The 17,493-nt window shown below is 37.0% G+C and overlaps 1 protein-coding gene across 7 annotated transcripts in view; it reads left to right on the top strand.

Moving 5' to 3' along the window:
* SPIDR (scaffold protein involved in DNA repair) overlaps nt 1-17,493 on the top strand; it is a 551,334-nt gene that overhangs the window by 30,802 nt on the left and 503,039 nt on the right. For 6 of the 7 annotated variants that reach the window (XM_020992493.2, XM_078153426.1, XM_078153428.1 and 3 more), the window contains exon 5: nt 5,664-5,833. In XM_020992493.2, coding sequence (XP_020848152.1) covers nt 5,664-5,833 — 170 coding nt within the window. Of the gene's footprint in view, nt 1-5,663; nt 5,834-17,493 lie in introns of those variants that run through there. The other variant, XM_020992496.2, reaches the window with a different exon arrangement.

The raw sequence follows: 17,493 nt of genomic DNA, 5'->3' as shown, positions 1-17,493 counted from the left end.
TAGAGTGATGGGCTTGGAGTCCTGAAGACCTGAGTTCAGATGCAGCCCCAGACACTTCCTAGCTGTATGATCTTGGGCAAGTCACTTAAACTCTGTCTGCTTCAGTGTCCTCATCTCTGGGTATCATAATAAGATCTACTTCCCAGGATTGTTGTGAGGATCATCAAATGAGATAATACTTGTAAAGTACTTGCAAAACCTAAAGTGCAATATAAATTCTAGCTATTGTTGTTGCTGTATGTTATTAGAATTTTTCTAGGAACATAAGCCAAGGTCATCAGCTCATAGTTTAAAGAATCCACTTTCTTTCCCTTTTTGAAAATTGGAACAGTATTTGCCCAAGTTCATCCTGAACCAGTTCTGTTGATCAGAGGTTTCTGAGATTACTAACAATGGCACAGCAATGACATCTACAGATTTCTTTATATACCCTTGTATACCTACATTTAAGGGGCCCAGGAGACTACAAGTCATTGAGGACAAATAGATGTTCTTTACCAGTTCTTTTTATTTTGCATTTCAATTCATTGTTAATTATTTTTGTTCTTTCATTCCCAGTTTGTAGATCCATCTAACTTGGAATAGGAAAGAAAAATCAGAATAAATTGAGAGTTAGGCCTTTTTGGATCTTCCATTATAATTTTCTAATCTAACATAATGTCTCATTCCTTCTTTTTCCTCTTAACTATAACATAGCTTTAAAACAGTTTTTGTTGTCTTGAGCATTTATTGCAAATGCCGCTTTGTTCTTGGATTTAGTGTTTTTGAAATTATTCTTGTAGGAGCTTGTCACACGTTATTTATCCTCAGTCACCTGGCTTTCGTAAATCATTTTTTAAAATCTGAGTTAGTTGCTGGGTTCTTTGTTACATCAATATTGTTCTCTTCAGGTAGCTTTTTTATTCCTTATCAGGAGCATTAGTGTTTATGCCTTCATAATTCTCTTTTTGAGAATGTTGTACCCATCTTAAGCCAGCTTGGAGGCAGCTAGTTAATGCTAGACTTGGATCCAGAAAGGCCTGAATTCAAATGCAGCTTCAGACACTTAGTAGCTATGTGACTTACTTAATTCCTCCCACTCTTAGTTTCTTCATCTCTAAAATGGGGGAATAATAATAGTACTTACCTTCCTGAATTGATGTAAAGATAGAATGAGATAATATTTGTTAAGTGTTTTGCAGACTTTAAAGCGCTATATAAATGCTAGCTAGCTATTATCAATGATTTTTCTGTTGAGTTATAGACCATGATTTAATATCCATTCTCTGAACTCTTTGAAATCTGCTGTACCCACATCTAGGTGTGTGCCAGCCTATACCTGACTTTAACACTATTAATAATAGCTCACAATTCTATAGTGCTTCTAGGTTTATACAGCACTTTCCTTACAACAACCTTGTGAGTTACATTGTCTAAAAATTGCTATCCACATTACACAGATGAGGAAATTGTGTCTCAGGGAGGTGATTTGCGTAAGATAAACATGGCTAAATGTCGGGCGGGACTTGAATCCATTCCTCCTGACACCAAATTCCATGTTCTTCCTTCTATACCACGTAGCTTTCTCCCCCCTTGTATGTCATGGACCTTAAGATGCTATGACTTCTCTTTCATGTGGCCTGATCAAGATGGTTTTAAACTTGAAAGTATTCTTTGCTTTCCTCAAATTGTCCCAGATTGCATTGTCTGGATTGTTCCTTTGCCTTTGTATGTCATTATATTAAGTCCTTATGATTTTGTCAGACTCTACCAGATCAACTTTCACCTTGTCTATAACTTAGTCTTAAAGGTGTCAGAGGCAGGATTTGAAACCAGGTCTTCTTGTCTCTAACTACAGTTTTATGGTAACTGAGCTATCTTACTTTTTCTTTTCCCTGTTCCACCAGCTATCTCTCACACATGTGGAAAGGGATGAATTTGTAATCCTCGGTGACAGAAAGAATATTATAAAAGGCAGAGTAGACTATATAAAAATAAAAAGCTTTTGTACAAAAAATACATGCCTCTAGAATAAGAAGAATGGGTGATGACCAGGGGAAAATAAAATAATGCTGTAGGTCACAATGAATATGAAATAGTCATTGAAATATGAGGAGATTTTTATGAAATAATACATTGAGCAAAACAGAACTAAAAGAAAGACACAGATGTCACAACCATGTAAATGCAGACAACTTTAAATGACAACAAAACTATCAGAAACATTGGGCAATTTCTCATTTGCCTAGGAGGTAGATACTTGACAACCTGCAACTTCAGTTTTCTTGGAACACGGCCGAGAACTAGAAAGTAAGCAAAAGAGAGTGCTGAAATGATTATGTGCTTTGGGTAGTATGCCTGACTGTGTAGGAAAGTCCCTAAGGTCATCACTCAGACTTTTATTATCTTTTAATTTATACAAAGTTTTAGCAACCTTGGTTTTCTGGTTTCTTAAACCTTAGTACTTTTGAGGCAGCAAATCAGAATGGAGGAGTGCTGAAAGTAAAGTATAGAGGTACTGATTAAAGAAGTAAGAGATGATAGCAAAAGAAAATTCGGGAAAAACTACTATACCACTTTAAAGACCAATAATTGAGGGCCATGATATTATCCCATCGTCAGGAAAAGATTATATTATGTTCAGTATACTTTCTTATCCTTAAGAAAGCATGTAATTATGTAATGCTTTTTGGATTCAATAAAAAATGGCTAAAGTTAACATTTTTTCTACTTAAAAGAGTAGATTGTATTTTTCTGGAAAATCCATTTGTATGAGACAGGCTTTTTTTTGGGGGGGGTGTGGAGAGGATTGGCTGAGGTGAGTTACAGACCTATTAATTTATCAGCATAAGAAACTGCCAATATGGGAACTTCCTCTCACCAGTGGCGACTATCTTAAGAGAGTTGCTTGGGGAACTGAGAAATTATGTGATTTGCCCATGGTCAGACTTTATCTGAGGCAAGACTTAAACTCTGATCCTCCTGACTCTTAAGGCTGGATCCCTATCCACTATACCATGCTTTCTCTCCATGTAGAAGATATCCTTCTTTGAAGTTAATATATTATGACAATTATCCACACTAAGTGGTTGTTGTTCTACTGGACCCCCAGGTAATTTTCCCTCTTTTTGGGGGGAGTTTAACCTTTGGCTCACTGTTCTCTTCTCCTTCCCAATTCCTGCCTTATACTAGGAGATTTCAGCAACTATGTTGATGCTCCCTCAAATGCCTTAATTTCCCATTTTCTCAGTCTCCTTAAATCCATGACTTTTTCCTTTACTGTACCTCAGCCATATACGGGATGGTCATACCATGGATCCCACCATTAATCATGAGTTTTCCAATTCCTTAGTCAAAAACTTTGACCTTCTTTGGGATCATATTCTCCTATCATTTCATCTGTCACTATGCCTCATCTTTCTTAAACTTATTCTTCACCATCATCATGACTTCTACCCCTCTGTAGTTTCTTAGGCCATTATTCTAGTTCCAACTTCACTTTCTTCTCTTCCTAGTCTCAACCGTATAGTTAACTTTCTTAACTCCATACTATCATCAGCTCTCAAACACCTCACTCCCTTGGACTGCTGCCACTCACCCCTCGCCAAACCCCAGACCTAGGTTTGCAACTTTGGTGTTATACTTAATCTCTTCATTTTCCCTCACTTAACATATCTAATCAGTTGCCAGATCTTGCTGTTTCAAAATAAAATTGTATCATTTTAGATTTTCAAGGCTAGTGCAATATCATGCTTGTTTTTCTATAATAGCACTAGCATTACAATTTATAGCTTTAAAAGTGGTCTTTTCTTTTTAATTAATTAATTAACTTTTAGTTTTCAACTTTCACTTCCATAAGCTTTTGAGTTTTAAATTTTCTCTCCTTTCCTCCTTCCCTTCCCAAGGCGGCATGCAATCTGATATAGGGTATACATATACATTCCTATTAAACATATTTTCAAATTTGTCATGTAAAGAAGAATTAGGACCGATAGGAAGAACCACAAGAAAGAGGCAACAAAACAAAACAGAAGTAAAAAAAGAGCAAATAGTATGCTTCAATCTGCATTCAGACTCCATAGTTCTTTCTCTGGCTGTTGATAGCATTTTTTATCATGAGACTTTTGGAGATGTCTTAGATCCTTGCATTGCTGAGAAGAGCTAAGTCCATCAAAGTTAGTCATCACACAACGTGGCAGTTACTTGTGTACAACATTGTCCTGGTTCTGCTTACTTCACTCAGCGTCAGTCCATAGAAGTCTTTCCAGGTTTTTCTGAAGTCTGCTTGCTCATCATTTCTTGTAGCACAATAGTATTCCATTACATTCATATACCACAACTTGTTCAGCCATTCCCCAGTTGATGGGTATCCCCTCAATTTCCAATTCTTTGCCATCACCAAAAGAGCTGCAATGAATATTTTTGTACCTGTGGGTCCTTTCACTATTTTTATGATCTCTTTGGGATACAGCCCTAGAAGTGCTATTGCTGGGTCAAAGGGTACGCATGTTTTTATAGCCCTTTGGGTGTGGTTCCAGATTGCTTTCTAAAATGGTTGTATCAGTTCACAACTACATCAGCAATGCAGTAATGTTCCAGTTTTCCCACATCTTCTCCAACATTTATCATTTTCCTGTTTTATCATGTTAGTAAATCTGATAGGTGTGATTTGATACTTCAGAATTGTTTTGATTTGCATTTCTCTAATCAATAGTGATTTAGAGCAAAAATGATCTTTTCAAATGTGTAACTTGGAGTTATATTTCTCTGCATTTGAATGCTTCTTCATGTAGTTATTGATAATTTGTGTTTCTTCTTTTTGGGAACTCCTGTTCCCAAACATCCTTTGATCAACTGCTCAGTAGATTATATTGTTTTAGATTTTCTGAATTCCTTTAGGATATTCTATGGAAAGAAAATGACAGTGCAGGTTTTCCTGTCTTAGAAAGAACTTGGGAAGATTTGGGATCATAACCACAAAAATCATCTATTCTAACCCTTTCATTTAAGCGATGAGCAAAATGAGGTCTATAAAGATTAAGTGACTTGCCCCAGATTACTCTGGAAGTAAATGGCAGAACAGAGATTCAAATTCCAGTCTTGTAACTCCAAGTTCAGTGCAAAGTCTTTCCCTGCCACTTCTCAGTGTTGGCTGTGTGCCACATGGGGTGACTCAGGGTATGTGTGGTGACCCCTGACACACAACTACTGCCCTCATTTCTAGCCCTCTTGTTCTTGTCCTGTGGCAAGTGTCCTGAGTATTCTTAAGTGGTGGCTTCTGAATACTTTTTGTCATGTTTGAGCGACTTGTGTGTTATCTGAAAGATTAAAATATCTAATTTTAATTTAACGAAATTTTGCAAAGATCACGCCCAGTTAGGCTTCACTTACTACATCAGTAATTTCTTTAGTGTAAAGTACTCTTAGAAAATTCTTTCTATAAATGTATATTGGCAACTTTCCTCCATCTTAGATCATTTGAATTATCTGAGTCACTGAGAGCTGAAATTATTTGAAGTGATAGAAGCAGTGCTTGAATCCAGGTCCTCTTGATTCTAGGCCAGCTCTATCGCTATACGAAATGACTATTTTAGCTCATTCCTCAATGTTGAATAAAATCTATGTAGGTATTTATAGAGTTGAAATTACAGTTCATTGTAATTTAGTGTAATTTGTATTGTCAGGTGAGCCTCAATTCATTGACTGGGAGAATGATAGTAATAGTGAAGAAGGTGGTGATAATGAATGTCCTGAATTTGGAGAAAATGAGAGTGCTGTGGAAATATCAGACTGTATTTCCTGTGCAAGCAGCAGTCCTCGGACTAGTGAGGAGAGAGAACACGACTTTTCTCAAGTAAGTATATTTTTCATTTCAATATTGGAATATAAATTAATCTTTTTTCAAAAAATCAATATACTTAATTGTTTTCTGTCCTGTGTGTTTGTTGACAAGTAAATTCTCTCCCCCTGCTGTCATCTTGGAGTTAGGGTTTAAGTTCTTTTGTTCCCCCTGAGTTTTACCTGGTTTAAATCTAAAGAAACCACGGAAACAAGAAAAGGCCTTACTATATTCAGCCTTAATAGATTCCTGGGAAGACAGGACCTCTGCAGGATGTTTAGAACCTAAATTCTTAGTTGTAACATTGATCCAACTGTATTAGGTCACTTTATTGACCTAAAGGTGAAGTGCAGTTTAAATGTTCCACATTCCCCCTCCACATAGCAGATTAACCAGAAATTGGGGCAAAATCCAAATTTGTTCATAAATGTTAGTAGAAATAAACCATTTTTATTAATAGTTGAACTGACTTTTAACAACATTTTCAAAATTCAGACATCAATACAGGCATACTGCTTTTAAGAATCACAAAAATTCAAAAGAAGAGGAGTGAACAGCTGACTGACAATGGAAAAGAATCTTAGAATCATAAAATTTCAGAGTTGTAAAGAACCTCAACAGTCATCTAACTGGAAAAGAATCTTTTCTACAACATAAAGGAAAAATTGTCATTGGTTTTTTCCCAGGCCAAACATGAATTCCATGTGATGAGTTTCTAGAAGTCCTCATTTATTTCCTTGTTCCGTTTGTGTGGCCCCAGTGTAATCTGATGTGCAGCCTCAGTGTGATCTGATGTATGGTCCAGTGTGATCAACTTGTCTCTGCCTCCGTTGATCTTCGCCCAGATGTTCTTCATCATATTCCCCCTTCTTTTTTTCCTAGATTTCTTCAGTTGTGTGCATCTTCTTAATATGTAATTCTGCCCTGTCCATTCCCTTTTCCTTATCTTTTTCCTTTTTTAATTCAGTGTACCCTTCCAGAGCCCTGCTCAAGCTGTGGTTGGAGGTAGTGCCTCTGTTTCTTGTATAGTTTGCAGAGATCACAAACAGTGCTCATTGGTCACATCTTTCCCTCCTCTGAGGCGAAGTTCATGTGGACCTGGTGTCCAGAACTCATTGATGGCAGCTCTGCAATCCCTTATCTTCTCATTTATCTTGGGTTTTACTTCTTAACCATTTTTTGTTCTGTTCTTCTCACTTTAGAGGTTGTTCCATGTTACTTCCAAAAGAATCAGAGAGAATAGTGCTCCCTTTTCTCTGTTATGCGTCCTCATCATTCCATCAACCCAAATAGTCTGTGGGCTCGCTACCCCCTTTTCATTTTCCCCTTGCTTCCAAAATAGCAGGAAAGAAGTCCTTTGTGTTCTTCTTAGTGTTGATGGTTATCCTCAGCTTATCTGGAGTTTTAGTTCTCCTAATACTTCTTACCTGTGACTATGCCAATGTTTTTATTTTTGTTATTCATTCTCTGTCCTTGTTTTTCATCTTCTTTACCTGCTTTTTAAAGGCTTGGATTGGCTTCTGTGTCTGAGGTGAAATTTGAACTCGGGTCTTCTTGATTGTAGGCCTAGCGCTTTATTCACTATACCACCTAGCTGCCTGTAGATAAAGAGAGGTGGGACTAGCTTATTCGAAGTCACACAGGTAATAAATGACAGAGCTGGGCCTGAATTTTAGGCTGGTTTCCTTTTAGCTGCCTGTAGATAAAGAGAGGTGGGACTAACTTATTCAAAGTCACACAGGTAATAAATGACAGAGCTGGGCCTGAATTTTAGGCTGGTTTCCTTTCTGCTTGACTGAGTCTTGGACTGAAAGTCAGGAGACTGGGGTTCTAGCTTCCCAGTGACTTGCAGCAGGACTTCATATATTCCCTTGTATTGTACTTAGGTCTTCATTTTTAAATTAGGAATAATTGCTCTAGGAATCATAGAGTATCAGTAGTAGATGGGACCATAGAGATCATTTATCCCTCCCTGTCTTTTCATTTTTACTAAATAGGAATCTGGATTCCAGAGAGTGAATATGTTAAGGTCACACAGAGAGGATTTAGGATTTAGATTCAGCTCTCTTGTTACTATCTTGTATGGTTTGTGCTTTGCCATATATCCTCCCTGCTTTCATGTTATGAAGCTGTTATAAGAGCCTATGAGGTAATACTTAGAACAGGGGTCCTTAAATAGAGACCCATGAATTTTCTTTTTAAAAAATTTATTATTTTGACAATAATATTTCAGTATGGTGATTTCCTTTGTAATCCTGTGTATTTTATTTTATGCTTTTAAAAACATTATTCAGAGAAGGAGTCCATAGTCTTTACCAGACTGCCAGAGGAGTCCATGATCTTTACCAGACTGTTAGAGGAATCCATCACACAAAAAAGGTTAAGAACCTCTGTGCTATAATTTCATTTTAACTCTGTTTGTACAGCTCAGTATTGTACCTGCAGGGCTGTGTTTGGAACCTGACTCAGGAAGGGATGGTCATTGAATTAGCAAGTAGTTCCACTGTACAGACCTCAAGAATAACATTGTAGTGGGCTGTGTTAGATAGACACATGAATTTTTTAAAAATTTATTTACTTTGAGTTTTCAACATTTACTTCCACAAGATTTTGAGTTCCAAATTTTCACTGCATCTCACCCCTCTGCCACCCCAAGATGGCATGCATTCTGAATATCCCTTCCCCTAGTCTGCCCTCCCTTCTATCTCTCCCCCCCTTCTCTTATCCCCTTCCCCTTCTACTTTCCTGTAGAGCAGGATAATTTCTGTACCCCATTTCCTGTATTTTCTTGTTTCCCAGTTGCATGTGAAAACATTTTTTTTAAATCATGTGTTTTTAAAACTTTGGGTTCCAAATTTTCTCCCTTCCTCCCTCCCCACCCACTCTCATTGAAAAGGCAAGCAACTCAATATAGGTTATACGTGTGTAGTTATGCAAAACGCTTCCATAGTAGACATGTTATGAAAAACTAACTCTATTTCCTGTAATCCTGTCCTGCCCCCCCATTTATTCTATTCTTTCTTTTGACTCTGTCCCTCCTCAGAAGTGTTTGCTTCTGATTAACCCCTTTCCCAATCTGCCCTCCTCTCTATTACCCCCCTGCTCTCTTGTCCCCTCCTCCCCCTATTTTCCTGTAGGGTAAAACAGATTTCCATGCCCAATTGAGTGTGTATGTTATTCCCTCCTTAAGCCAAATCCTATGAGAATAAGATTCATTCATTCCCTCTCACCTTCCCATTTCCCACTGTTCCTCCACTGTGTGAAGCACCTGAATTTCTTGAAGAACATTCATACATAATATGAATCAAAAGTTGCAGTGACACTCTTTTTGGGACAGCAGGGTGTGTGGGGGTGTCTCATGAGTGATGTGCTATAGTGGAAAGAGTGAATTTGTGGTCAGAAGACCTGTGTTCTCTTCCTGGTTCTGTGGCCCTGGGCAATTCACCTAAATTCTCTGGGCCTCATTAAAATGAGGGAGTTGGCCTGGGTGATCTCTCAGGACCATTCTAGATCTAAATCCTCTCATCTCTGCAATGCTTTCTTTCAGGACCCTTAATAAATCCAAATCATTAATTTCCATTTTCTCCAGTAGACGGCACCCTAGCATTAAAGTCATTTTCCTGTAACTCATGTTAGCAATGCCTGCCTAACTACTTCCCTGTAGAGAGCAGCAGAGACATAGCAGATGGCGTACTTTTATCTGTGTATATTCTTAAGGAAGTATGAAGGAAATTGGATTTAAATGAGACTTGTTATGTAATTCCAAAGTTCGTTATGTAGTGACAAATGTGGAAATACTGTGCAGGTTTATAGTCATAGTAAACAGCAAGCAGCCTCAGCATTTTCAGGCCCTGGGTAAGGTGAGCAGTTGAGACTGGCTCATAAGATTAAAGTAGGTCATGTACTATTGAAAAGAAAGCTAATACAGCTTCACCAAGTTAGAAGATTTGTGACTGAATTGCAGATCCTGGTTATGGAACAAATGTTATATTCTTTTGCCCTGGTGGGTCAGAAGAACAGTTCTGAAGCTAAAGGATAGTGGGGCATGAGAAAGCTCTCCTAGCAAGATGTGGAAAAGTTTAGGGGTGCATGTAAATGGCCTTCTTTCTGAGTTATTGACCTAGGAGATAGATGAACTAAAAGATGTCTGAACCCATTGATGTACTTGGCAAAATTTGAAAGTAATAAATTCAATCTGATGATGTCATTTTTTTATGTCAGTTTTAATAAGGAATCATAACATCTTAAATCATAGAATTGTTCAAACAATGCTTTTTAGGTTATGTGTGGGCTATAGTTTTTACAAAAGCACAAAAGGTCTGGGCTAAAGTTTAGAAAACTCTCCACATTTTATGTATATTTATACTAAAATTTATATTCCTATTTCTGATCTCATCAAGTTTTTAGATATCATTCTATTTATAAAAATTACTGAGGAAGGCAACTTCATTCTTGAAATTCTTGCCAAAAATTGTTTTCTTATCTTTCTCACAAATCGCTTCTTAGTTGGATGAGCTCTAAGCTTAGAATTTGTAGTACTGAATAATTGGAACTGTGGCAATCATTGGTTAATTTCTTTTCCTCCTTCTTACCATTCCTTACTACTCCTTCCACCCCCACTTCCCCCTACTCTCATTTCTTTTTTTTCCCCATTCCCTTTTCATAATCAAATGCTTTAGTCTTTGGTTTAGGAGACTCATAAATAAAACAAAAAGCCTTACTTTGTAAACATTTCTCTTGCCTTTTAGCAACATTTTTTTCTCTTCAGAAAAAGAAATGGCTCCTATAAATCATCATATGTAAATATTTTATAGTGTTCTTGGGTTTCTGGTTCAAAAATTCCTGCTTAAGGAATATAAAACTAAGTGACTTTTGAAGACATGCCTTTGCATTCACTTAGGTGAGTATCTTGGATTTCTCTTGCTTGGAGAGCCAGAATGGGTCCAGAGCTTTCCTAGTGTAGTACAAAGTTCTCTGAAGGTTCCCACTAGTCCTGTGTAATTTTGCTTATAGAGTAGTTTTCTAACCAAAGCATTTTGGTCACTATGCATTTTGTATTATAAAAAGATTTGGGTGAGAGTATTTTTCAAAGAATTGGAAAACCTTGATACAAAAAGCCATTGTACTACCATGGATCAGAAAGTGACTGTAGGAAAATGATTTCTCACACAAAAAATTGTTCTACTGGCATAAAAGTTTGTAGGCATTGGAAGGCAAGCATAGATCTGAAGAAACTGGTCAAAATAGTTAGACAGAAGTACAGAATAGAAGTATACTCTTGACGGTTTTGTAGATCGGTTGGGAGTTTTTTTGTTTCCATGGACCCCCTAAGGCTCATGAATGTAATATGGTCTAGACACAGGGATGGGGAAGATTGCAAGGTCACATGTGGCCCTCTAGGTCCTCAAGTGTGGCCCTCTGACTGAATCCCTTGGGGCTGCTCTTGAGGACCTAGAGGGTCACATGTGGCTTCTGAAGCCTCAGATTCCCTGCCCCTGGTCTAGAGGAACTGAGCTGTGTCATCCAGTGAAGGACAAAGTTAGGAGCTTAGACTATCTTCTGGAAACCTTGGCTATTGGAAGAGGGGTTTAGTGTGTAACAGATTTATATCTAGATTGTCACAAATGAACTTTGTTGGACTGCGTATTTTTCAGATGGCTAGGCAGAGAAGAATGTAAAAAATACATGGACTTTTATTTATGTCTTATTTGGCTAGAAGTGATGTGATTTCATTTCTTGATAGTTGCCTTCTTGATGACTAGCTTCTGATGAAATTTGCATTTAGACAAAGAGTATTATTCTCATCAGGACTCTCAGAGATAATACCAAGGCAGAATAGTCATGCTGATAAAATGTCATCTGCTGTTGGCAATTTCTTGCCGTGTGTGTGTGTGTGTGTGTGTGTGTGTGTGTGTTAAGAGAGAGAGAGAGGGCTATAAGAAATGATGAACAGGCTGACTTCAGAAAAACCTGGAAAGACTTGTATGGTCTGATGCTGAGTGAAACGAGCAGAACCAAGAAACGTTATATACAATAACAGCTATGTTGTGTGATGACTAATATCGATAAACTTAGCCCTTCCTAGCAATACAAGGATCTAAGACATCTCAAAAGGCCTCGTGATGGAAAATGCTATCCACATCCAAAGAAAGAACTATGGAATTTGAATGCATATCGAAGCATACTATTTGCTATTCTTTTTCTCTTCTGTTGAGTTTTATTTCTTCTTTCTGGTGGTTTCTCCTATTGGTTCTAATTTTTACTTAATACCATCATTAATCTGAAAATATGTGTAATAAGAATGTATATATATAACCTATATCAGATTATGCGCTATCTTGAGGAGAGTGGTGGGGAGGAAAGGGGAGAAAAATTTTAAACTCAAAAGCATATGGAAGTGATTGTTGGTAAATCAAAATAAATTAATTAGAAAAAAGAGAGAGAGGTGGGGAGAGAGAAGATGCGTGTGAGGATGTCATGGAGTTTAACGGCCAAATGTTCCTTCTCTCCTTCCCTTCATTACTTATGACCTGAAATTGATCATAAGATCTTAGACTTGGAGTTAAAAGGGAAGTGAGAGGTTATCTCATCCCACCCTTTCTTTTTAGTAAGTGACTTTTCCTGAGTCTGTGAAACCTGATATGTGAAGCGATTTCCCCAAGCCATGTATAGAAAGAGGTGGCAGAGGGGCCACTTGAATCTAGTTCCGCTGTTTCTAGAGGTAGCACCCGTTTCACTCTACCAAGTTCCTGGTTGCCTGAGTTTTACCTTACTAGGAGCTATGCATGGCTCTACCTTGACCATTGGGGTAGTTCTGGATGGAAGGATTCAGGACTTGGCAGTTATTTAAATGTGCCTTGTGTCATAGATTTTTGTGCCTGTGCCTTCTTACTCCCTTTTATTTACTTTGCAAATCTTAAAAGTGTTAATAAATTCTAGTTTTTATTACTGTTATTAAATTCTAAATTCTTTGAGAGTGGGCTGTTTTATTTCCAGCACCTAGCACACAGTACCTTCTGTGAGATAGGCACCTAATAAATATTTATTGAATTTAATTTAGACAAATTACAGTGTTAGTAACTATCAGATAATCATTTGAAAATTTTGGCCTTGTCTGTTGACATTTGATGAGTGCATTTGCACAAAGTCTTAGTTATAGCTAAAAGTCCTTATCTCCATGATTTGGCTTTATTCCCCAGAGAGAGGATTAGAAAGTATTTTTTTTAAAATACTCTTAAAAAATTGTTGTTTAAAAAAAGAAAAATGTGATTTATTAGAATCCTGATGTAGAAACATGCCATTTGCAGAAGGTTGTGCTTATCTAAAATTGATCTGTCCAATTGTAGAAAAATCATTAAGATTATTGCCTCTGACCTGAGCTAACCAGAATAAGGCAAACACTTTCCTAAGCCTACTTCAGAACCAGCATCATCAAAATCAAGTTCATCAAGCTCAGATACCTATTAAATGCCTTTTAATCTTTTTTGTTTTGTTTTTTGTTGTTGTTGTTGTTGTTATAGGTTAATATCAACAGTTAGAGAAGACTTGACGTTTGTATTACTTATAGCTGGCTTAGATTGTTAACGTTTTGGTTAGTTTTGAATGGCCCAGAGGTGTTATTGTTTGAATATGACTGATGCGCAAACTGCTATATAGAGTTTTTGATCATTCAGTGGCCAGTGAATAGGAAGAGGAAAAGGAATAAGTAAAAAATTATTTTTTCTAGCCTGGGGAGCTGGGAAATGATGTTATTAACATCCAAATAGAAATCAGCACATGGCAGGAGATATGGGAATGTAGTATGGAGAAGAGGACAGAGCTAAAGAAGTATATTGTGGGGTCCTCTGCATAGATATGAAAATATTATGCTGGAATATTTTAAAATGATTATTAACATTTAAGAATCCTTCAACATTATTAGTACTGAATAGGATCTTTCAAGGAACTCTTCAGGATTTAAATTGGTTACAGTTAGATTTCAGGTTTGTAAAACATTTCTAGGAACATGGTCAGATGAATTTTAATATTATTTTACTCTGTATAATAGAACTCATGTGATATAAGCCTCTGAACCTTAAATGAATGACATAGTGGAATTTTTTAATTTTTCAAAGAAGCCTTACTCTAGGGCTCTGTGTTTTTGCTTTTGTTTTGATCTGTTATTTCATTGTTGGGGAGAACTTACCCCATGGATGCTTAGTTATAACTCTTCTCTGAGCCAGTCTTAGAGAGTTGACAGGGGTATTGAGAGGAAAAATGATTTGCCCATAGTTGTTCAACTAGTGTATGTCAGTAGTAGGACTTGGACCTATGTCTTCCCAGCTCTAAGGCCAGCTCTTTATTTACTGTGCCATGTCTGTCAAAGCTCACTTAGATAAATTGTTGTCCTATACAAGTCCTATCTTTGAGCAGTTGATATCCCAACACTATTTTGGTATCCAAAGATTATGATGATGACATCATCATCATCCTCCTCACTGTTATCTCCATTTTACAGATGAGGAAATTGAAGTTGAGCAACCTTTCCAGGGTCACATAGCAAATAAATATTAATATTCACACTTGAATCTGGTCTCTTGATTCTAAGATCAGTGCATTTTGCACTGAAATGTGTATAGTAATTGATCTCATATACTAGAGTAATGAATGGATGTGTAAAATGCTTTAGATATTCCAGTTTTAATTATTAAAGTTGTTTTCACAGAGGTAGGTTTTCAGGTCAGTGCCCATAAGCAGCTTCTAATTATAGGGAGGACAGCTTAAGAGATCACCCCCATTTTTAAAAAAATTTAATCTTGATAAGAGTAGTTGATAACTATTATCTTCTATAGCTAATGGAATTGGTTTCCATATTCACAGAGAGTCCATTGTCATCCTGTCATTGAGAACAGATAAGTTCTGCCTTGAAGATAAAGGCAATTCTCTCATCATCTCTTTCATCTTCTTTTTAAAAATGCATTTTCCTTAATTTTTAATGCTTTTCTGAAAAGAATGGTAGAGACATGGAAGTAAAGCTTAGTGTGTATTATATTAGTCATTGCTATGTTGAGAGAGATAACATGATGTCTTCAGTTTCCTTTATTGTTGCCATGTTAAAAATGGACAGTTGGATGCCTAATTACTTGCCAAGCAGTGACAGAAGTACAAATTAATTTCCAATTTGTAAAGTTAAATATAATTTTCTCCTTTTTGGGGGTTGGGGAAATAAGAACCTTGTAATTCATTTCAACAATTCAAAAAGAAGTTATAATAATACTTTCCCCCATATGTTATACTTTGTTTTTAGAGCATTTTACAATCAGTTAATTGACAGATGACCTTGGAGGTTGAGGTCAGTGTTTTGCATTGTCTTAAATGTTGTTGGCAGTCTTTTTTGTTTTTTTTTTAAACTGTTTTAGCTTTGTTTTACAGATAAACAAATCTTCAACATACTAGAATTCACTACTTTTCTTCCAGTATGTTCCCAAACTACATTTATTCTTTGCAGTATCTTAAGGGCACCTGATGATTCACTATTACTGTTTAAAAGTCAGCCCAAATTTTTTTGTTTTTGTTTTTAAGCTAATGAAACAAAATTTTCATATGGTCGCAGCCAGGTATGTAAAATAATTGACTCTTGCCATGTTAATTTGTAAAAATATATTAAAACTTTAAAATTCATATAGTTATTTGCTAATTCCTACTGATATCTCCTGAAAATATAAAGGAAAATGAAGTAATGTGATCATTGAATCATAAATTTTAAGTTAGAAGAGGTATTAGCAAATATCTACTCTGTGCTTTCATTAGTATAGGGAACTCCCAGGGGACAAAATTACTTCTGCCATTGCAGATCTGCAATTTGTAGTCTTAAAGAGCTGCCTAGAGCTTTGAGAGGTTAAATGACTTGCCTAGGGTCACACAGCCAGTATTTTTGTTATGTATAAATTGTGCTTTTGTTGTTGCTCACTTCCCTTGGCATCAGTTCATAAAACACTTCCCAGGTTTCACTGGAACTGTCCCTCTTATTTCTTTCTTTCTTTCTTTTCTTTCTTTCTTTTTTTTTTTTGCTAGACAGTGGGGTGAAGTGACTTGCCCAGGGTCACACAGTTAGTAGGTGTCAAGTGTCTGCGGTCGGATTTGAACTCAGGTCTTCCTGAATCTGCAGTTGGTGCTTTATCCATTGTGCCACCTAGCTGACCCCTGTCCCTGTCATTTCTTATGGCATAGTTAGTCTTTTATATTCACATGCCATAATTGTTCAGCTGCTTCCTACCACCTAATAAGAGACTTAATTGAAACTGAGGCACAGATAGCTTAAATGTTTTATCAGTTTGGCAAAGGTAATAAATAGATGATCCGGATTCAAATTATAGACTCACTGAGACCAGATCTACTTCTTTTTCTATTATGCCATGCTTGTATCCATTCTTTTTATGTTTGTTTGTGTGTATATGTGTGTCTATATGTATATATCTCTATCTATCTAGTTTCCCCTGATAGAATATAAAGCCCTTGAGAATAGAGGTGGTTCTATTTTGTGTGTGTATTCGTATCCACAAGGCCTGCATCAGTGCCTGACACATAGTAGGCATTTATAAATGGATTTTGTAAGTATAAATAAAGATCTTTTAATTAAGCAGAGATGGAGAACTCAACAAAGAAAATGTCTTTAGTGAAACACTGATTTACATTATCCTGTTCATGTACTTTAGGGAAAAATGAGTCTTTTTTTTTTTTCAACCTCTCAAGGTAAGACAAATATTGTAATTTCTGCTGTGTTTTCATTTTACTTTCCATGTATAGATTTCCAAAGGATTTCAACTAGAATATACTGATGGTAGGTTAGTACCTTACCCAAACAGGTGTTTAACATTCTTTAATGTTTATTTTATATATTCTTTTTTTTGTTTTGTTTTGTTTTGTTTTTAGGCAATTGAGGTTAGGTGACTTGCCCAGGGTCACACAGCTAGTAAATGTCAAGTGTTTGGTCTGAGGTCGGATTTGAACTCAGGTCCTACTGACTTCAGAGCCAGTGGTCTATCCTTTGTGCCACCTAGCTGTCTCCCCCCCCCCCCCGGTAATTTTTATTATCCTATCCAGTTAGTCTCACAGCCTTCACTAAATGCCTCATATATACATGGCTACACTACAAAGGCAAAATTACAAACAATTCCTGTTCTCAAGGACCTTTCATTTTTCTTCCTTGAGCAGTGAGCAGAGTAGAATGAGTAAAGTTGCAGTCAGTACTGGAGACAGTGGCCAGGAAGGCTGTATTATCAGGGGGAAGCCAGGTTTTAGTGATAGCTAGAAGATGAAAGGAGTGGGAGAGGAAGTGACTGAGGATGAAGCTTTGTTTGTCTCCTATGGAACAGGCATTCCAGAGGGCACAAAGGAAGGGCTGGGCGGTTGGTGTTTGGTTGAGACTTTGGGGTGGGAGGGTTTAGGGGGATGGGAATGAGGAATTGGATGGCAGCAGCGGGAAATGGGTTTTGGATGATGGTCTGTAGGAGTTCAGAGTTGCTGAGACGTGAAGGATATGACCAGGTGTGAGAATGTTCATCCTGAGCAGAGGGTGCCATTTTTCCTGTATGTTCATCATATCGTAGCCATTCATCTTTCCCACTGCCTCATGTCTGCTAAATTTGTTCTTTTTTTCTCAGTTTGACTTTGAGTTGCGCTGTCCTACTTTGTTT

The sequence above is a fragment of the Phascolarctos cinereus genome, unplaced genomic scaffold, assembly GCF_003287225.1.
Source record: "Phascolarctos cinereus isolate Bilbo 61053 unplaced genomic scaffold, phaCin_HiC Scaffold_4;HRSCAF=312, whole genome shotgun sequence".
NCBI classification, from domain to species: Eukaryota; Metazoa; Chordata; class Mammalia; order Diprotodontia; family Phascolarctidae; genus Phascolarctos; species Phascolarctos cinereus.
This window is presented reverse-complemented; position numbering and strand designations above follow the sequence as displayed.